Source organism: Camponotus vicinus, unplaced genomic scaffold (genome assembly GCF_025532165.1).
Source record: "Camponotus vicinus isolate PSW18456_S1 unplaced genomic scaffold, iyCamVici1.0 SCAF_1, whole genome shotgun sequence".
Lineage (NCBI taxonomy): Eukaryota > Metazoa > Arthropoda > Insecta > Hymenoptera > Formicidae > Camponotus > Camponotus vicinus.
The window spans coordinates 14,792,952-14,816,597 of record NW_028141945.1 but is presented as its reverse complement, the minus strand read 5'-3'; the positions used below and the strand labels follow the sequence as shown (position 1 = coordinate 14,816,597).

At 29.3% G+C, this 23,646-nt stretch overlaps 2 protein-coding genes across 8 annotated transcripts; both read left to right on the top strand.

The window, feature by feature from the left end:
• The first annotated feature begins 1,213 nt into the window (after positions 1-1,213).
• LOC145976750 (uncharacterized) lies at positions 1,214-16,590 on the top strand. 7 transcript variants are annotated; one of them, XM_083108140.1, is made up of 15 exons: positions 1,245-1,500; positions 2,158-2,410; positions 3,194-3,405; positions 3,501-3,750; positions 3,832-4,488; positions 4,585-4,754; positions 4,890-5,038; positions 5,096-5,451; positions 12,822-13,005; positions 13,077-13,247; positions 13,697-13,792; positions 14,194-14,283; positions 15,433-15,507; positions 15,952-16,187; positions 16,370-16,590. In XM_083108140.1, exons 9-14 carry the CDS (start codon positions 12,822-12,824, stop codon positions 16,107-16,109), a joined length of 774 nt encoding a protein of 257 aa, XP_082964266.1. In that variant the 5' UTR covers positions 1,245-1,500; positions 2,158-2,410; positions 3,194-3,405; positions 3,501-3,750; positions 3,832-4,488; positions 4,585-4,754; positions 4,890-5,038; positions 5,096-5,451; the 3' UTR covers positions 16,110-16,187; positions 16,370-16,590. The 7 variants fall into 7 exon arrangements, with proteins under 7 accessions (XP_082964249.1, XP_082964240.1, XP_082964258.1 ...); XM_083108148.1 differs by lacking the exon at positions 5,096-5,451; XM_083108114.1 differs by lacking the exons at positions 5,096-5,451; positions 13,077-13,247; positions 13,697-13,792; ... (2 more) ...; positions 15,952-16,187; positions 16,370-16,590 and adding an exon at positions 10,217-12,382 and having other exon boundaries at positions 1,215-1,500; positions 3,257-3,405; positions 12,822-12,962.
• A 505-nt stretch (positions 16,591-17,095) lies between these two features.
• LOC145976779 (uncharacterized) lies at positions 17,096-19,583 on the top strand. The gene is made up of 4 exons (XM_083108172.1): positions 17,096-17,209; positions 17,765-17,924; positions 18,293-18,405; positions 18,602-19,583. The coding sequence occupies exons 1-4, from the start codon at positions 17,186-17,188 to the stop codon at positions 18,614-18,616; spliced, it is 312 nt and encodes a 103-aa protein (XP_082964298.1). The 5' UTR covers positions 17,096-17,185; the 3' UTR covers positions 18,617-19,583.
• Positions 19,584-23,646: the final 4,063 nt, after the last annotated feature.

The window sequence follows — 23,646 nt, the reverse complement described above, 5'->3', positions numbered from 1 at the left end:
TTGGCGTAACTTCATTCAATAATTACCGCTTTATTAAAAGGATGCCGGAGTCTTGTTTTACCAATAAAATGTCATATTTCATTTTTGTCCGAAATCTTTTTATTAGTTGCACAGAATAATAAATGCTTCTCCACGATTAAAGTACATACAGAAACAAAGCAGGACCTCTTGATTTTATGTTAAAAATTTTAAAAAAATTGAAAAATTATAGTTTTTTATCGGCTTCTGGGGTCAAATCGTAACAATATTTGCTTTGTATGTACAAAAGAAAATAGGTTCCCGCTAGAGATTATATGAAGGAATATAAATGAACTGTTAGAAATGAGATTAGAAGCCTAATAAAAAAGATTTTGATTTATTTATCAAAATCGGTCATTGATAATAAATAGTTAAAAATAAATAGGTGAAATAGATAAATAAATAAATAAATAGATAAAATAGTTAAATAAATATTTAATATTAATATTTTACATGATAATAGTAAAAGTAATAAATATTTTAAAAACACTTATTTAATCTAATTAATTTTTAAATAGATATCATACGATGTATGGATATCACACACATTCATGATAATAATAATATTAATATGTTAAATGTTTATTATGTTTACCGCATTCTTCAATCGAACACATGATCGCGTTCGATAACGCCAGTAGTACCTTAACCTACCGCAACCTACGTCGTGTAGTAACGTGTCCGCGCGTGTTTCTTTCATCGAGTGATTTTTAATCGCCAACAGTTATTATTCGACAGTGATTAATAGTGATTAGTGATAGAGTCATTAGTAAATTTCTCGTCTCATCGAGTGAGTAAATAAATGTGATTACGTTAAAGTTTATAAAAGAATACAGTTCATGAAAGAAGAAAAACTTTCAGTTAATAATTTAGTGTGGATTTCTTGTCTTTTGCAACGTGATATCTACGTTAAATTTGAGAACGTACGATCTATCGGAAAATTCATTTCTCCTTCAAGCAATTACAGCCCACACAACATGCATGTCTTGAAGACGTCTTAAACATGTCTTTCTTATGACGCCTTTAAGACTTGTCCAATTGACGTCTTTCTGATGTTTTTAAGACATTCAATTTAAGACGTATTTTTTTAAACGTCTTAAAGATGCCTTTCTTATGACGCCTTTAAGACTTGACCAATTGACGTCTTTCTGATGTTTTTAAGACATTCAATTTAAGACGTATTTTTTTAAACGTCTTAAACATGCCTTTCTTATGACGCCTTTAAGACCTGACCAATAGACGTCTTTCTAACGTCTGTAAGACATTCAATTTAAGACGTATTTTTTTAAACGTCTTAAACATGCCTTTCTTATGACGTCTTTAAGACCTGACCAATAGACGTCTTTCTGATGTTTTTAAGAACATTTACTTTAAGACGCCATTTTTAAGATGGCCGCGGTGCCAGGCCAGCCAGGCATTAGACGGGATCGAGTTGGAAAATAAATTATTCCATTTACCAAAGTTGAGCAGTGCTTTGCACAGGTAAGAATTAATGATATTTAAAGCCGGGTCTGCAATGGCCATAGCATAAGGTTGTAAGATGTAAGCGAAATAACCAAATCCATTTCCTATGGATTTCGTGCGTTCTACGGTGGTCTCGCATACGCAGTCACGGAAGAATTCTGCGTTCTTAATTCTTATTGCGCGTCCGCCGTAGAACATACATAGAGCCCATTCTACAATGGCAGTAACAAGACTGTAGGAGTAGAGATTAAATCGTTTTTAGTGAAGTAAAGAAGAAGAAGTAATGAAATAGACAATTCTCATTTTGTACTACTATTACCTTAGAGTACTAATGAGAATTTCTATTTCGTTACTTCTTGTCTTTACTTCATTAGAAACAGTTTATTCTTTACTCCTACAGCCTTGTTATTGCCATTGTAGAATGGGCTTAGGGCGTGTTCCAAAATTCACTATCAGCGCTGAAAATCTTTAGTTCACGTTACGTATATTATATATTTTCATCGCTGGCAGTGAATTTTGGAACATGGCCATAGTAGGAAATGGATTTGGTTCATTTCGCTTACAACTTTATGCTACGTTATATATATATATATGTATATGTATGTATGTGTAAAAAAATTAAACTCTATATTGTAAAAAAATATATTAATTATCTTTTGTATATTTTTTTTGCAGCATTATGACAACATATGAAGATTTTATTCAACAAAATTTTATTCAACAAGATTGTGACGGTGTGCGTTCCATAAATGGAATGCTTGGCCATCATCGCGTATTGATACTACTAGACTAGTTGTACTATTGAAAACTTTGTCTCAACCAATTAAGGAACAAGTAGATCTTCCGCCAATTCAATATGATCCAGTTTTATGTACAAGATCTACATGCAGAGCTATTTTAAATCCATTATATCAAGTAGACTATCGTGGTAAGTAATAAGATATTATAAATGAATAGAACAAAAATCATTTTTTATTTATCACAAGAAACATTTTGAAAAATATTAAAGTAGTTTATTTCTATTAGAAATTAAAGTATATTTTAATGTGTTTCTTTATTACGATGTATTTACATTCATATTCTTTATTATTCTTTATACTTCATTTAAATTCGTATTTTATTTAATGCATAATTCTCTTGTAATTTTCTGTCTATATCATATAAGATAATTTAAAAAATCAAATTATTTATTAGGAGCATATAGTATTCATAAAAATATTGTAAAGGTATTTTTATATTTCAATAAATTCTAAATTTGTGTTATCATTATATATTATTTTTTTTAAGTTACATTATAATACACATATTGTGAGTTATATTAATAATTATGAGAAAAAAACTTTGCAAAAAGAATTTATGAGGAAATTCTTCGAAATAAGAAACAAAAGGGAAATATATTTAAATGATCAAAATGTATGCATTTATTTGAATAATAGTGTTATATATGTGTTATATATGTTGAATAGTTATATTATGAAACAAATATTTTTGATTTTACTTTTTTTAAGATTTGATTCTTTTCGAACATTTTTTTTATTATCATTTATTGACATTACATAATTTATTATAGTTTTTATTATATATAAATTTATGATATATATATATATATATATATATATATATATATATATATATATATATGTTACTTATATATTACTTTAAATATTATTCTATCTCAGTCCAATTGTATGTATTTATATGTATTATTTAGCGTGCCCAATGTTTGCCATTAATATTTTTACTTTTTGCGGATACATATGTCTGGATGATGAAGAATTAGAGGCACTTAAAGATTCATTACAAATGTCATTGTCTCTGCTTTCACTCAATGCTCTTATTGGTCTTATCACATTTGGCAAAATGATTCAAGTTCATGAATTAGAAGCACAAAGGATCTTCAACCAAAAGTTCAAGATATGTTAGGTACGAATAGAATAAGTCCCAAGTTATATTTACTATATTAGTCATTGTTCTTCATGATTACTTTATTGCATTTTATTCACATTACATTTTGATAGGTATAGGTAGACTAATTCCTGGACAAAATCCAAATCAAGAGGACCTGGTGCGTATCTATTGCCAGCTGCTAATCGCTTTTTGTAACCAGTACATAAGTGTGATATGAGACAGTTCGACAGATCTTTTAGGAGAACTGTAACGTGATCCATGGTCTGTTGGGCCAGAGAAACGTTCATTGCGATCTACAAGTGTGGCATTAGCAGTCGCCACGGGTCTCTTAGAAGCTAGTTATGCAAATACTGATGCTAGGTATTTATATGTTGTAATATGATGTATATATGTTATGTTTTTCATTGTAATCCTACATATAATGCTATCAATGTATTTAAGGATTATGCTATTTGTTGGCGGACCATGTTCTCAAGGACCTGGCCAAGTTGTAACTGATGATTTATGACAACCAATCAGATCACATCATGATATTCAAAAAGATAATGCTAAGCATAAAAAGGCAATTAAGCATTATGATACACTTGCATCACGTGCTGCAACTAATGGCCATAATAGATATTTATAATAGATATTTATTTTTGTGCTCTTGACACCAAACTGGTTTATTAGAAAGGCGACAATATTGCAACTCTACTGGTGGTCATATGATGATGGGGGATTCATTTAATTCTTCATTATTCAAACAAACTTTTCAACGAATATTTGCTACAGATGCCAAGGGTGATTTGAAAATAGCATTCAATGCAATCTTAGAAGTAAAAACATCTCAGAAAATTAAAGTTCCTGGAGCAATTGGATCTTTTGTATGTCAGTGGGAGAAAGGATCAAGTGTTGGAGTACTACAAGAAGTAGGCTTACTTGTCAGTGGAAATTTTGTTCATTGACACCATCTACAACAACAGCATTATTCTTTGAAGTTGCAAATTAACATACAGCCCCAATTCCGCAAAGTGGAAGAGGCTGTATTCAATTCATTATCCAATATTAACATAGTAATGGACAAAGGCGAATTAGAGTTACTACTATTGCAAGAAAGTAAATATATTTTTTATTATACATTATATGTATATCATAAATATTTATAATATCATAAATAATAATATAATATCATAAATATTTATGATGTTATAGGAATATCTTTAATAATCAGTTGGGCAGATGAATCATCATCTTTGCATCATGTAAGCATAGAATTTGAGGAAGCAACAGCTGTTTTTATATCACGTTTAACTGTATTTCGAGCAGAAAGTGATGATGGTCCAAATGTTTGAAGATGGGTTGATCATATTCTGATTAGACTTGTTAGTAGTTTCTATCATTAAAATTGTGCCCAATTACACTTAATATAAAGCTTAAACTTTATATATTTATACATATAGATTTACACATAAATATATATTGTATCTATTTTGAGGTGTAAAATCTTATTATTGCAGTATCAAAAATTCGGAGAATATGCAAAAGATGATCCAACTAGCTTTAGATTGGCAGAAAATTTTTCCTTGTATCCACAATTTATGTATCATTTACGCAGATCACGTATTCAAGTATTCAATAATTCCCCAAATAAAACTAGTTTTTATAGGTAAGTTGTTATTTGTATAAAACACATGATATATTTAAAACTTATTGATTCTTTTAGGTCTCATATTTCATATATCAATATATATTTTTTGACATTCTTTTTAACTGAAAGAAGAAAGGAGCATCTCAGATAAAGTTTTCATTTATCTTATGATAGCAGCATTTGTCATAAGTTGCTAGTGCATGTATTGCAAATATGCAATAATGCAGTTATTTGAAATTAAATTGAATGTTGCACACAAAATGGACACAGTATATATTGCGAATACACTAGCAACTTATGACAAATGACTGCTATCATAAGATAAATGAAAACTTTATCTGAGATGCTCCTTTGTTCCCATCTTTCATCGAGTGCGATTGTGATTGTGGTTGTGCAAGCTGAAGAAAATCTTTCGATTCGAAGAAATAAAGGTAACGTAAACTACGAATAGATAGATTTTAGTATTGATAAAGTTTCGAAACAATCGGTGTATGAAAATTGAAAATGGTGGTCGTTCTATATACAAGGTGTCCCATTTTAAATAACCTCAAATATTTCTCAAATAATACCCCACACAGCAATCTATATCTCAGACGTAAATCAGATATCATTTCGTCAATAAATTTTTGTTGTATTTGAGATATCTTGATATCTGATATATCTTGAATATCTTCAGAATATCTGATATCTTAATTATCAAAATATCTATAATTTCATAAGTTAAAAATCCAGAAAAAAAGCAAGGAAATAAACCTAACGGTATAATAATCATTATGCCTGTAAATATTATTATATAAGAAATGATCATGATTGATGTTTCTTGAGAAATCATTGTTTATTTCCTAATAATATATAGATATGACGCTCCGATTACAACTGCATTCAATTATTGTTATGTTTACTTTTTTAAGTGATTAGGGATTTATAATAAAAGGATTTATATATCAGAATAACGTAATATTCCAATAGCGAGGATTGATTGATGGCAAATAATCAAATAATTCTTGATTTGCAATTAGAAGGGCATACGAAGCTTTATGTCTGATATATGCATTCGTATTTCAAATACAGGTTATGCTAATTAAAAATAAACATCAACAATTAAATTGGACTAAAAATCACGGTTTATTATTATTTAAGATGTATGGTGTTATGTAAAAAAAACTAAATTAAATACCGGTTAAAGTTGGTCCTATTATTTCATAATCGGTATTTTTTTTTAAAATATTTAGAGAACGTGAAATTTCAAAATTATGTCGAAAAACAGTTAAAATGCTATTAATGAATAAAAAAATTAAACATTATCAACGACGTTAATTTTTAAAATATTTATATTTAAAAATTTTACTAAAAATATAATACCCCCTAATTGTTTCCAACAACGAGCAGTAATAATTTTTTTGCAAAATTACACAAAGTATGCTAACGCTCGATTTGATAAAATTCAGATAAAATACTAGTGTTAATAGATAAATATAACTTAAGAGATAAATTATAATTTCTTTTTCTTTCCAAAAACATTTAGATTTTCCAGATGTTTTGACTAATTTATTAATAAAAGGAAAATCATGTTTTACGTTATACTAATTTAATAAAAAATTTAGGATTACGTCATTAAGATGAATTTGTAATTACTGCTTCTTTATGCCCAGAAATAACTACATGCAATCCAGTAATTAGTACAGGACTTAAATTAGCTCGTGCCGCATTTAATATTTTATTATTTAAAATATTAACTTTTTTATAAAAAAATTTTTTTACCAATACCGCAATCAAAAATTCCAGAAATATTATTACTCCAAGCCCAAAGATTTATATCAACAATATCTTCAACATGTTGAGTAGAGTTTAAATGTAAGGCCTCATCACGGGCTATAAATCGTATGATTTTTGCATTACCTTCCATGAGTTTTCGTTCAGCAAATGCAAAAGAGCAAGCGAAACTTACATAAAAACGAATATATTTTTATTTTAAAAAATTAAGTTGTGATAGCACTCATTTTTTATAAAAAAATGAGTGCTATCACAACTTAATTTTTTAGTGTTGGGCAATTATAGATAAACGAAGATCTCGTGCTAATATTTCTCAAATTATGCATATTTTTTGTTTTCTCAGGATAGTTATTGATGCTGGCAACATCAATAACATAAGCAATTTTAATTGACGTAATACTAACTTTGGTTTATGCTCAATGTGTACATATCTAAGATGATGAATTTATTTTAAATAAAGATTCAAGGAACGATGATTGTAATATTTGGTTAATTAATTCATTGTATTATTTTTTTGCCCATACGTGTAGTACATTGTGCCCAAGATAAGAATATAATTTCTTCTGGGCGCCAAAAAAAAGAAAGTTGTTTTTCGATTAGTTTTTCAAAAATGGAATGTTTTTGTTGGTCAAATCGAGCAATATTTAAATTTTAAAGCTGATAATTTTTATTTTGTAGGAATATAAAAATATTAAGAACCTCTTATGTATAAAAAAATTCGCAATCATCCAACTTTACTTAATATTTATTCCAATATCAAAATTTTGATGGATTAATTGTAACTGGAGCTCCTCTAGGATTAATATCTTATTTTAATTGGAGGAGTTATTTTCTAGTTATATTCGTAGCGGTATTTGTATTATTTAAAAATTATTATTAATATCAAACATACTATTCGTGATGTAATTTTGTTTCCTACACTTCGTCCAAAATAAAATTTGTCTTTAGATTATCAAATATTGTATATAATAATAATTATTAATATAAATAAAATAAAGATTATTATTAATTTATACAGTAAATATCTTTCCTAAATATTTTATTTAAAACTAGAAGGATTTTCTGATTTCCTAGAAATTTTATCTATTTCGTCTACTAAGGTAGAAAATCATCATTTACTAAATTCCCGGTAAAAAAATTTAGGATTACGTCATTAAGATGAATTTGTAATTAAATTAAAATCATGATCATAATAAATTAAATTTAAAATTTAAATAATAATAACAATTGATAGTTAATAGCCTAATTCTTATTGCCGTTTCTTTGCTAATAAAATAATGCAAAATTTTTGTATTATATTAATGGAGTAAATTAGAAATAATAATTCATGAATCATTTGTTTCATTAATATTAGTGTTTGTGGGTCTTCTGCTATTACTACAGGAATACTGGTTTCTTTTATTAATAGATAAAAAGGGATGTTGGCATCTAAAAAATAGAAATTTTGATTAACAATACTTATTTAATCAATTATTTCAGTTTATGCCTCCTAAATTATTGTAATTCCACTAAATTAATATCTCATGTCATAGCGTTATCACGAGGCGCTTATTATGAATTGATACGAATTAGCTAATTTCATTATTTTACGCATTGCGTAATTAAATTCTCTTTTTTGAAATAATTCTCCTTGTAACTAAATATTTACATATGTAATCATATACTGGTTACAACACATTAATTTTTTAAGAGTTTTCATGTTATTAATTGGATAAACTACGACTGTTTACGGATGACTTAAACAAAATTGGTCCAGAGTGAAAATTCATTGTTATCTTTAATGCAGTTGATTAGTTCTAATTTTCCTTTGGGAGGATTTGCATATTCACGAGTTGTTTACAGCTAAGAAGCGAAAAATGAAGCTGAAAAACATATTAAAAACTTACGTTATAATGATGACACCTTATTTTTATTAAAACCTATAAATCTTATTCTCAGTATTAAATCACATATGAGACGCGGTAAAACAACTACTAATGTGATGTTTGGAAATGCTGCTAGTGTGTTAGTAGGTGATTTTATATTTAAACGTAATACTTTGTTAGACGAATATTGGTGTGATATTTTAGATGAACAAGGAAGTTAATGCAATACGATAATCATTTGTTAGTGATTTTTTTATTTGGATTATTCAAAAAAATTACTTAATATTTTTGCTTTATTAGGATATTCAGGATACATACGATTAATCACACAAGACGAATACCCTGTTTTGCATGTTAACTGAGTGGTTTAGATCCGAGTACTAATTGTTTTTATTTAGAATATAACTACTCTGGGGTCTACCGGAGTAGTAGCAGCATAATCAAAATATATTGGTAACTTCATCTAACTAGTATTCCAATTTTTATCGCTGTAATTACATAAAATTTTTTGATTCATATAGTCGTTATTAGAATTTTAAAAGAACTAAGTTTTTAGTTGTTTATCATAATTTATTAATCACAATTAATTTTGAGTAATTCCATTAATTACAATATGAGACTTTAGTATATTGTACGTTCCATTATTTTATCTAAATTGATATGCAGTATCGTTCCATACTCGTATTAATTGTGATTAATAAATTATGATAAACAACTAAAAACTTAGTTCTTTTAAAATTCTAATAACGACTATATGAATCAAAAAATTTTATGTAATTACAGCGATAAAAATTGGAATACTAGTTAGATGAAGTTACCAATATATTTTGATTATGCTGCTACTACTCCGGTAGACCCCAGAGTAGTTATATTCTAAATAAAAACAATTAGTACTCGGATCTAAACCACTCAGTTAACATGCAAAACAGGGTATTCGTCTTGTGTGATTAATCGTATGTATCCTGAATATCCTAATAAAGCAAAAATATTAAGTAATTTTTTTGAATAATCCAAATAAAAAAATCACTAACAAATGATTATCGTATTGCATTAACTTCCTTGTTCATCTAAAATATCACACCAATATTCGTCTAACAAAGTATTACGTTTAAATATAAAATCACCTACTAACACACTAGCAGCATTTCCAAACATCACATTAGTAGTTGTTTTACCGCGTCTCATATGTGATTTAATACTGAGAATAAGATTTATAGGTTTTAATAAAAATAAGGTATTCGAACTAATTAGAATATTTTGATAATTAAGATATCAGAATATCTGATATCTTAATTATCAAAATATTCTAATAATATTTTTACGAAAATATAATCTTTTCTATCTGATTTGTTGCAAGATCAGATATCATATCTCAGTTGAAAAAATCATACATTTTTGCAATCTGGAAGATATCTTATAGATATCCCAGTCATATCTGAGTAGCATTATTTAAATCAGATATTCTGATATTTAGATATCTCTTAGATCTCTCTATGATATATTTTGCTGTGTGGGACGTTTTACAGAAAAATTCGTTTCAGACAAAAATTCGTTTCAGACAAAAGTTATATAGTTTCGAGGGGGCCATAAGATGTTACCATTGGTTTGACCTTGGACAGTCATTTGAAGGTCACGTGAAGGTCACTTCAATTTTTTTAAATTGCACCCCCTTTTTGGTTCCATTTAAGAAATTGAAGGTAATGCCGAAGTATAAGAAATTCAGAGATTTATCTCGAAGACAACAAAACAGACGATTGTTATCACAAGAACGAAAGAGAAATGTTACTGCCATTTCGATAACGAAAAATTGGCAAGACAATGTTATTGCTAAACACAATTCTGTTCATATAGAATGCTTCGAAAATGAGAATTTTGATACAAATAAATCTCCTTTGCAATCAGTAGATGTAGTACACGAGCAATTACATGATTCCGAGAACATTGAAAATATGCATGATTTTTTTTCAACATGTATTGCAACAGACAAAGAAAAAAACACTTTACAACAACGCTTACGTACTTGGGCTATAGAATATAATGTTCCACACACATCTGTAACAAGTTTATTGCGGATTCTTCGAGAAGAAGGTCTCCAAAATTTGCCTAGCGATGCGAGAACCTTTTTACACACACCCACAGAAACGATTATTCGTGAATGCGCGAGTGGTCATTATTTCCACTATGGTCTGGAAAGAGCATTACGGGAGCGCTTAGAACATTATGAAAGTACCAATGATTTGATAAAAATTAACGTTAACATTGATGGCTTACCTCTTGCTAAAAGCTCAGCAAGTCAATTATGGCCCATACTTGGGCAAATATATAATAACAATCAATCTACAGAACCCTTTTTAATTGGAGCATATCACGGTTATAAGAAGCCTACGAATGCGCACGAGTTGTTAGAAGAATTTTGTGAAGAATATCTACATCTGCACAATGAAGGATTTTCATTCAAAGAAAAAAAGTATCAAGTAATAATCAGAGCTATTATTTGCGATGCTCCTGCCAAATCCTTTGTAACGGGTGTTAAAGGACATAATGGTTATTTTGGTTGCACTAAATGTTTTTGTGAAGGAGAATATTATAACCATAAGATGGTTTTTCTGCAAGAAAATGCACGATTACGTACAAACAATAATTTCCGCAATAGAGAAAATGAAGAACATCACGTTACAGTATCACCATTCGAATACTTGCCTATAGACATAATTAACAGTTTCCCCTTGGATTATATGCATGTAATTTGCTTAGGAGTAATGAAGAAGATGCTGCTTCTATTGATGAAGGGGCCCCATAAATCGCGATTACGTGCGGCACAGATAGAAGCATTATCCAAAGACATTTTAAATTTGCGTAAATTCATACCAATTGAATTTGCTCGTCGCCCACGAGGACTTAACGAATTAGATAGGTGGAAGGCAACAGAATTTCGATTATTCCTTCTTTATTTGGGACCTATTGTTTTACAGAAATATTTGGACGCTGATTATTACAAACATTTCTGTGCTCTACATATTGCTATACGTATATTATGCCATCCTGAAGATTGTTTACGTAACAATGAATATGCTACTGATTTGTTGAAATATTTTGTCAGAACATTTAAAGTATTATACGGAAAAGACACTATTGTTTATAATATACATAATTTAATACATTTGTGTGAAGATGTAAAGAGATATGGATCTTTAAATACATTCTGCGCTTTTCCTTTCGAGAATTTTATGAAAGAACTCAAGAAAATGTTACGCAAATCAGAAAAACCATTGTCACAATTGAACAACAGAATTAATGAACGCGCAATAACTAAATGTGAAAGTAATTTTAATAATAGCAACGTAATAAATATACCGCTACTTCTACATCCAGATGGAAGAAATATGCCCTTAGGATGTGTAAATTCACACAAAAGTATGAAATTTGCAAAATATTTGCTGACGACGAATTCTGCAGATAATTGCTGTTATTTAAAGGATGGATCAGTGTTTTGCATCGAATATATCGGCTACAAAGATAACATACCTATTGTTGTTGGAAAAAAATTTTGTGATCTTCAGTCCATTGCAATGTATTCTTGTAATTCCCAAGACATGAATATTCATACAGCAACGCGGCAAACAAGTGTGGAAGTAGTATCAGCAACGCAAATTGATGCTAAAGCTGTAAAAATATTTTTCAATCACATGTATTATATAATGCCTCTTTTACATTTGTAAAAACAGTGAGTAGTGTTACCTTTATTTATATGCATATAGTACTACATTTATTTTTATGCAGATAAATGTTAAAAGTTATCAAAAATCTTCGATTTTAATCTTCCTTTTTCTAACGACTGTAACGTGAAAAATATTTTTTTTGGATATTTTCTCTTATATGCCAAAAATAACGCCAATTTTATTGCCATCACTTTTTGATACACTTAGAGTTTCTGCCCACAGGACGCGGAAACGCTTGCCACGCGGCAAAAAGTGACGCAGTAATCAATCAACGTATTGTTGTCCTAGCGTTTATTAGCTACCGTGTAACTTTTTCCCGCGCGGCAGGCGCTTCCGCGTTCTGTGGGCAGGAGCTCTTATTTGTATATGTGTAATATATTTTTTAGCATTACTGAGGAAAATGATATTCAACATTTAATCAGTACTAAAATTTAACAATTTCAGATGTATTATGTAATATTTTTTGACGATTGGTGCTCCATAGTACCTGACGTTTGGGTAAATGTTAAGGCAAGAACCTTCAAATGGCCACCAAAAGAAATAAACGTCAGAAGAGCTGTTCAGAAAAATATTTTTCCCTGTGACGACTGGGATGTTCAACAGTATAGACGCATTGTAGGGCCATATGGTAATGAAACTGAAACTATGTAATTTTATTTTGGAAGAATTTTGTAATTACATCAAAATTATTTTGCATAGATTCTTATGAAACAGCCATACAAGCCGAGAAACGAGCAGAAACTGTATCCACATCCGATGAAGGACCAATGCAAGCACTAAGTCAAGGATATTCAATTATACAGGAACCACAAAAAAGAACAATTAAAAGACCACCGTTTCATGATGAACTTGAAAATTACAGCAAAACCGGTAATTAATTCTATTCATTTAATCGTTACCCAAGAAAAAAATGCGTATAATATGGTCAGATGTAAATATACATAATTAGATATGAAAAGATTTGACATATATATAATTTTATATAATCATACATAATAATATTCGAAAAATGATGTGATATGATCATATCTTTATTATCATATTCGACTAGATCTATTTATATATGAAAATAGATGATCAAATATTATTATATAAAGATGTGATCATGTCACGCCATTCTTCGGATATGATTATATAAAATTATATATGTTATCAAATCTTCATATCTAATAATTATGTATATTTACATCTGACTATATTATACCCATTTTTTTCTTGGATAGTGATAATAATTCTAATAATAATTCTACTTATTTAATTGTAATTATTTTATCGTTAATAAGAACAGTAAATTAAGTAATAGTATTTAACTTTGATAGAATATCTAAGCAAGAAAAAGAAGAATGCGTTAACGCCTCCTTGTAATTACGTACCATCTAATAATGTCAGCAATCTTCGAAACAAAGGATTTAATGGTATTTATGGTTTCAGTTTTTCTTCACGGGAAAAAAATTGGTCCTAAATGGATTTTGTCAATATCTGATCATGTCTTGCTAAATAGAGTCATATATGATATATGGTTATCATATATGACTGTATTTGATAATATATATCATATATACGACTATATTTGGCAAGACATGATCAGATATTGACAAAATCCATATATGACGAATTTTTTTTTCCCGAAAGTAGTAAAGTTAAGTTAACTGTATTCTATGGCTATGGTCAGGAAGATGTTATGAATGCTTCGAAAAATCATTCATATATCTTTATTTTCGTGGAATGTAGAACAAAAATAGAATAATGTTCCGAAGCATATCTAACGTTTCCCCGACCGCAGTCAAAGTTTAATAACATTAATAATATTTTGTAGGATCTACAGAAGAAACGAACCTCGTGCAAACGCCTTCTTGCAGTGGCGCACAAGTATCCGGAAATGTTACCAGTCTTAGTAACTTGAATGGTACGCATAATTATAGGATATACAGGGTGAGCCATTTTAATTAACGCACGCAATTATTTCGGAAACAAAGCATTTTAGAGAAAAATGTTTCAGACAAAAGTTTTATGGTTTCGAGGGGGCCATAAGATGGTATCATTGGTTTGACCCTGAAGAGTTATTTGAAGGTCACATGAAGGTCACCTTCAATTTCTTAAATGGAACCTACTATTTGTCATTGCATATTCTTGTAGCTTATCTCGAGAGCTTTCCAAAACACTATAATTATGTACTTTTTTGTTAAGTACTTTTTGAGTTATGAGGCTTGAAATAATTTCTTAATTTTACATAAACCGTAAAATATCTTGTAAAATATTCATTTTTCGATTATCTTACCTTAATACTTTTATGTACAAAATAATGAGAGGAATCAATTGGTGTAAAGAAAACACATAGTTGTTTTTAAGAAAAAATATGGAATTGTTAATTGCAAATTACATATTTTTTCTTCAAAACAACTATGTGTCTTTTTTTACACCAGTTGATTCCTCTCATTATTTTGTACGTAAAAGTATTAAGGTAAGATAATCGAAAAATGAATATTTTACAAGATATTTTACGGTTTATGTAAAATTAAGAAATTATTTCAAGCCTCATAACTCAAAAAGTACTTAACGAAAAGGTACTTAATTATAGTGTTTTGGAAAGCTATCGAGATAAGCTACGAGAATATGCAATGACAAATAGTAGGTTCCATTTAAGAAATTGAAGGTGACCTTCATGTGACCTTCAAATAACTCTTCAAGGTCAAACCGATGATACCATCTTATGGCCCCCTCGAAACCAAACAACTTTTGTCTGAAACATTTTTCTCTAAAATGCTTTGTTTCCGAAATAATTGCGTGCGTTAATTAAAATGGCTCACCCTGTATATGGATTATCTATGTGTGTGTGTGTGTGTGTGTGTGTGTGTGTGTGTGTGTATAAGTTGGGAAATGTGTGTGTATATATATATATATATATATATATATATATATATCACACACACACACACACACACATTTCCAAACTTACTGCAACGATAACAATGAACTTTATGTGATGACACTTGCTGCGAAGTATTACTTAAAGCTAAAATGAAATCCTATATAAATTATATTTTATATTTTGCAGAATATATGAGGAAGAAAAGTGTGCGTCTTACTTCTTGTGTGCAAGTACTCAGAAATAGCAGCCAATTTAATAAAGGTAAGCAAAATAATGGTATGTTTTTTTACTTTTCAGGAAAAAAAGAAGCTTATATAAAGAAGTGATTAAATACTTTGTGAAGTTCAATTAATGATTTGTTGTTAATAAATTGTATTTATTTATTTCTTATCTAATTAAACTATTCATGAAGTATATAGCCACTTGTTTATAAGCAAACTCTTATAGCAATATTTAAATTAGATTATGTTTATTAAAAAATTATCTTTTTAAAAAAGGGTGCTAAGTCCACATCAAAAACTGTTACATATACTTAAAAAATTTTCAAATTATTTTAATTTTGTGTAAAATATATTCTAGAAAAAATAATATAAAAAATTGCGTTAAATGAAAATTATATAAAATAGTTTACAATGAATGAAATTTAATAACACTGTGATGAACAGTATAACTAACAAAATGAACTCACAGACTTTATATTTACAGATGTTGACATTACTGATGAGGAATGGTTGAACGAAAGTTTAGTAGGTGATTACGTGTCTTGCGATAATGCTAATGTGCGTGATGATGGAATGGGCTTAATAATGACAATGTGCCTGATGATAATAATGATGATGATGATGATATTGGTGACAATATGATTAGCCCTGATAATGTGCTTGACGGTGATGACATGACAACTTTCAATGCCAACGGCAATCATTTGGAAAAATGCTGTGGTATGTATTAAACTTTATTCTTTATTCTTCCTTCTTAATTATATCGTTATATTGTACTTATAATAGCAATATGTTATATGTACTTAATTTCGTATGTATGTACTTGTGTAAAATAACTAAACAGATAATTTTAATGATACTTATAAAGAGAAATAAATATTTTTCTTTTTTATCTTATACAGATGCGTGTCGTACCGAACAAAAAATTATTAAAAATCTCATACAAAAGAATACGAGACAGTTGGAGATAATAATAAATTTAATAAATAACGCAGGACCAGCTAATACAATATATAATAATGACGAAGTCCAATTATTGCCGGAATTTCCGCTATCAACAGTTGACGAATTTTTCAAATTTGACACGGATCTCCAAAAGGACAGAGAGATTCGGAAACAATTAGTGAGTACTTTTCTGTTTTTGCGTCCATTTCTTTTTTCTTCTTCTCTCCATTTTTAAATGTGAAATAAATGTATATTTCCATAATTCAATCAACAACAAAAATTCTTTTGTAGAGATAAAAGTAGAAGACAAAATCTAGATATTGAATATACTGGGTGTCACACTAATTAATTCCTCTCATTATTTTGTACATAAAAGTATTAAGATAAGATAATTGGTGTAAAAAAAACACATAGTTGTTTCGAAAAAAAAAATGTAATTTGCAATTAACAATTACAATTTTTTCTTAAAAATAACTATGTTTTCTTTACACCAATTGATTCCTCTCATTATTTTGTACATAAAAGTATTAAGGTGAAGTAATCGAAAAATGAATATTTTACAATTACCTCACCTTAATACTTTTATGTACAAAATAAGATATTTTACGGTTTATATAAAATTAAGAAACAATTTCAAGCCTCATAACTCTGCAAGTACTTAATGAAAACTAACTTAATTATAGTGTTTTGGAAAGCTCTCGAGATAAGCTACAAGAATAATAACGCAATGAAAAATAAATGGTTCCATTTAAGAAATTGAAGGTGACCTTCACATGATTTTGACAACGCTATTCAAGGTCGTGCTAATATTACTGTGCATTATTTGAAACCCTATAACTTTTATAGGAAACATTTTTGTCTGCCGTTCTCGGTTTTCGAGATATTCGGCTGATACGGGTGGTCTGACACACCCCGTATATATATATATATATATATATATATATATATATGTATATATATATATATATTTATTTATTTATTTATTTATTTATTTATTTATTTATTTATTTATTTATTTATTTATATAATAAAAACAATTGTGAAAAATAAAATAATGAAAATAATAGGCTCAACATAATAATAAATTACTAAGGGGTAAAAAGGCAAATAAAAATCAAAAGACACGCGGTTATTAGTGCGCAAATTTAGATATATAGTATAAAATATTTACTTAAATTTACTTAAAGCGTAATATATAACATTCTTTTAAATTTTATTACAATTTTTGCTGCCTTTTGTCGCTTAGTAATTTTGAAAGAAGCTCTTAAAATATATTAAATTCATGTTTCCTTTTTCTTCAAGCGGCTTAAATTGAAAATATTATTAAACATTTTTGTAACATTCTGTTATAGAAAAGGAAAATTGCAAAAATTGGAGGAAACACTTTCGTTCACAAGACAAGGAATATTATAAAATACACATTATCGGATGAATTGTGCCGCAAATTATCATGGACAGGCCAAAAAGGATCAACGGCAATTAAGGACACAAGTTTTGTCACAGTTATTATGGGTAATTATTATTTCTTTAAGATATATTTTTATTTCTCCTTTTTATGTAATATTGTTTAAAAATAGTTGCACCTTTAATGTATTCGAACATCAGTATTCGAGATAGTATCTAACATATGCTTAGATGTAACGTGCACTTTTAACTTTAAATTTTTCTTCAGAATTATTAATAAGATCTTACTTCAAATTTCGTTCAAATATTCTTCTACACTTTATACTCTTTCCAATTTTTTACGGATCAAAATTTTTATATTCTTTCCAAAAGTTGCAAACGTTTATAGCTATACTTTACTTCATGACTACCCTATTCTAACTATTGGAATTAAAGCACAAAATATTTTAATAATTATGTAACAAATCGTTTTTCAGCATACGTTTCGGACGACGAAAAAAGTAATATGCACGATATTAAAAAGACCATCCAAGAATGGTTACGACATGCGGGAGATCGCCTCAACTATTTAAGGAACAACGAGAAAAAGGTTGGTAAATTATTGAAAATTCCATACGATATTATTTAAAAAACAATAGGGCTGTATAATGTTGCTGCATAACATTTTTAGTGTTGAAAATGAGAAAACATTGAAATTAATATATGTTTTTTAATATATGTAAATGTATATCTTAAATCATATTTCACTTATCTATTTCAATTATCTTTTGTATATTTTTTTACAGCACTATGACATATGAAGATTTTATTCAACAAAATGAAGATTGTGACGATGTGCGCAATGGAATGCTTGGTCATCATCGCGTATTGATGCTACTAGACTAGTTGTACCATTGAAAACTTTGTATCAACCAATTAAGGAACGAGTAGATCTTCCGCCAATTCAATATGATCCAGTTTTATGTACAAGATTTAAGCCTACGGCACACGGTACAATTTTTCGTACTGGATTTGATAAGATTTAGTAAAATATTAGAAATGCTGCATTCTGATTGGTGCATTTTTAGTATTTTACTAAATCTTATCAAATCCAGTACGAAAAATCGTACCGTGTGCCGTCGGCTTAACATGCAGAGCTATTTTAAATCCATTATATCAAGTAGACTATCGTGCAAAATTATGGATCTGCAATTTTTGCTCTCAGAGAAATCCTGTAAGAAAAAATTCTATCCATTTTCTTTTAAGCTAAATCATTTTAGCTAGACTAGAGTTTAACTTAATTAGATTTAAGCTAGCAATTATTCAATTTTGGAAGTAAATTCAGCAGAATAGTAAGCTATAGGTCCTTGATAAAAATGACTAAAATAATATGATTTAGATTGTACAGATCATAAGATTTCAATCTTGTATTATAGTATGTATGTATATACACAGCATATATATGCTATACACATAAATGAATAGAGTAAAAATCATTTTTTATTTATCACAAACATTTTGAAAAATATTAAAGTAGTTTATTTCTATTAGAAATTAAAGTATATTTTTATGTATTTCTTTATTATGATATATTTACATTCATATTCTATTCTTTATTACTTCATTTAAATTCGTATTTTATTTAATACATAATTCTCTTGTAATATTCTCCTCTCTATATCATATAAGATATAATTTAAAAAGTAATCGTAAATTATTTATTAGGAGCATATAGTGTTCATAAAAATATGTATAAATATTCAAAATATAATAAAGAAATGAACTTAAGATGAGTTTTATTATTTATTATAGAATAAATCAATAAATCAATGCAGCTATTTTACCGACCGAATTACGCACGTCTAAAAGTCGTCTTAATTGAAATGTCTGAGACGTCTTTATAACATCCTGAGTGAGACATTTAATTATATCTTGATTGGGACGTCTTGAGTGAGACGTCTTAAAACAATGCCCGATAGATATCTTAAATCGGGACATAAGACGTCTTAAAGACGTCATAAAGATGTAATTCTGATAACTTCTTAAGACGTCTTTAGAAATTTCATGACGTCTTTAAGACTTCTTTAAGACGACATAATGTTGTGTGGGAGCAATACATCAAAAGTCATCGAACAAGGTAATGATAACTATTGTTTGACGTTATGTGAAAACATATCTCGGGAAGGCAGAGGGACAGTGTATCAAAGGAAATTCGTGAAAAGAGAGGGGTTTTTAGTGGGTAGGGAGTACCGAGTTGGTAATTCGACTTGGTACTCGAGTCCCACATAACTCACTGGATCGACCGGTGGGTATGCATAAAATGCATTTTCTCCTCTCTCGTAAAAAAAAAAAAAAAAAAATTACAGGTGAGTGAGCGAATGAGAGAGAGAAAGAGACAGACAGACAGACAGACAGAGAGAGAATGTATGTGTTCGCATGTGTGTCTGTATGTGTATAGCGACCAGCTGATCGCAGCAGGCGCCCCGCGTAAGCACCCGCGTCTGACGGTGAATCGCGCCACCCTTGCCTGCCTCTTGTATTCGACCCGTCATACGTTAACTATTTCCTTTAATAATTCAAAAACTACGCTTCAAATCAAATTTTGGTAAAGGAAAAATTGTCTTAGAATGGTGTCAGGAATACGTCATTTTACAGACATAACGTTTTTCAGGATCGCCTTGTATATATATATATATATATATATATATATATTTATTACGAAAACTATATTAATTTCTATTTACAAATATATGAACAAGATCACTAAGAATCAGTATTTCATTGATCTCTAGTAGAAACGCTTATTTTTTGTTACTTAATCTTAATAAAAAAATAATTAAAATTCCGGGTCAATGAACCGAGATCGCGTATCTTGTGGCGACAAACAAAAGAAACAGCACCTATATATTATTTTGGCAAAGATGGAAAAAACTGTGAAAATAACATATGAATCAAGTGCAAGATTTATTGACAATAGACAAACGTTTCTACCCCATTCGGGTTCTCTTCAGTGAAAAAGATAATTAGTTAATTGACAAACGCAAACAAAAGAGTGGTACAAAACATTGCTAGCATGTAAAAGTCGCAAAAAATAAAATAAAAGTGTCATTGCGCATCAAAGATTAATTTATGTCTGTGAACGTGTGCAGACATGACGCTCGAATTATTTATAATAACTTACATAAACAATTATGGAGTTGCCGGTATATAAAGGTATCGGAACGCATAAAAGACGGCGACGAATTTGTTTACGCATGAGAGACAATAACAGATTAGTGTACATGTGCAAACATGACACTCATCTTAGGCGTTGAAAAGTCTCTGAAAAGGATCGTTCCTCCATATAAAAGCATGGCAAAATCCAAGAATTTAGTAATCAGAAGTAGCGAGTCATTAATGTCTTTATGGTCCTGAAAATTACCGTCTTTTATGCGTTCCGATACCTTTATATACCGGCAACTCCATAATTGTTTATGTAAGTTATTATAAATAATTCGAGCGTCATGTCTGCACACGTTCACAGACATAAATTAATCTTTGATGCGCAATGACACTTTTATTTTATTTTTTGCGACTTTTACATGCTAGCAATGTTTTGTACCACTCTTTTGTTTGCGTTTGTCAATTAACTAATTATCTTTTTCACTGAAGAGAACCCGAATGGGGTAGAAACGTTTGTCTATTGTCAATAAATCTTGCACTTGATTCATATGTTATTTTCACAGTTTTTTCCATCTTTGCCAAAATAATATATAGGTGCTGTTTCTTTTGTTTGTCGCCACAAGATACGCGATCTCGGTTCATTGACCCGGAATTTTAATTATTTTTTTATTATTTGTTATACACTGAACCTTAAACTATTTATTCGATTTTTAATTTACTTAATCTTATATCTCATTAATTATAGTCAGTGGAAGTAAAATTTTATTGTAAAATCAGTAATCGCTAGTTCGTTTGTTTACCGCTACGGTGCGCTATTTTTTTCGTATTTAAGTTCTAGTCATGAGAATTATATAAAGCTTGCAAAGGGCGACAGATAAAATTGAAAATATCGTTTCGAGTTAATTTTTGATACAATCTCAATAGAGGAACTTCAGATATTAAATCGATTTTACAAGTCGGACAAATAAATGTCCGGCGAATAAACGAAAATGATCTGTTCATTATACAGGGTGTCAGTGAAATTTTAGCCCATACGAAGTAAGGAGGTAGATTGGCTCAAATTAAGAAGGAAGGACTTGTACTGTTTTGTGATATTCGTAATAATTAACGAAAAATTAAATAGAGAATATCGACCAACCTGCGTGAGTAGAAGCGCGCGGCGACGAGAGTCGTCCCACTGTAATCTTATACTAGGCGCGCGGCGAAGCGATGGGCGGATCGCTCTCCGAGACATGATGGTGGCGTGCGATATATCGCAATACCGCGCCGAAAAATGACCCGTTCTTTTAGTGGAGAGAAAATGATGCGCTATCATTTCCACACCACCTTGCGGTAGATAGCATGATGCGCTTTTTTTATAGTGGTTTCCGCCATAGGCCTATTCCACTCTCAATTTAAATATTTGTGAAAATTTGTTCAAAATGCCGTTACTGTATGCTGAATGTATCGTAAATGTAAAAAATTGATCCGTGGTTGAAAATCCCTCGATAAAATGTATTGCACACGTTGGTAATGATACGGGCGTAATGCGTTACACGTAAAGCGTGATGTACCGCGTATCGCGAAAAGTAAAATTATATACAGTCTTATATAATTATGTATAATATCACATATGATTTTATCAGAGCATACGTTTTTGTATTTGCTTAGATATGATGTCCATCTCTGACCATTTCTGATCATAAAAAATGATATTAGATAACTCACGTCATTTTGTACAATCAGACATAGTCAGATATTGATATCATGTCTAAGCATGTATAAAACCAAAGCAAAGGTTAGTTTCATGTATGCTTTGATATAAATCATATATGATATTATATATAATCATTTAAGATTATATATGATTTTACCTTTTTTTATATAGATAAATATAATTTTTCCTAAAAATTATATCCTGCATTATATATTTAATTAATTAAAAGTCCTCTTTATAAGTCCTCTTAATAAATATTCTTAATAAATAAGAATATATTCTTAATGAATAAGAATATATTCTTAATTTGCGACTTCTACGCCGCAACTCGATTTTCGTGTGCGCGACATGTTTCTTCATTTGCCGCTACGCGGCGACACCACTCTTAATTTTTCTCGTATTCAATATTTATCATGAAATGTATATAAAGGACTTGTATTAACGTAAGATCTAAAGTATATTTTTTTCCCTTAGCAGTGGTGTGAAAGAGAGGACGCTGCTCACACACAGGTTCTCTGTGTGCACGTGAGCCGCATCCTCTCTCTGACATCACTGTTTATCAGTTTAATTTCAAACTGAATTTAAAATAATTTATTTAATAATCTGGATTCCTTGTTGGGATTCAGAATATTAAACAGATTATTTGAAATTAGGCGGAAAAAAACTTTTAGACCAATAATTAAATTTATTTGACTTCAACAAAATTTATTAAATCCAAAGAAATATTTTTCTCTGTATATTAAGAATATCTCTAGAAGATTTTCCTCTTAACTTAAGAGGATCCTCTTGGCGCCTATTTTAGTGGTATATATTCTAAAGATAAGTGGCATATTCTTTTCGGTGTACTCTTAGTGGTACTTAATTTTCAGATCTGATAATATTTATTCATATATGATATCATATATGACTATATTTGGCAAAAACATAATTAGATATTGACAAAATCCATATATGGCCAATTTTATATGGACTTTTTTTTCCCGGGTATGTATT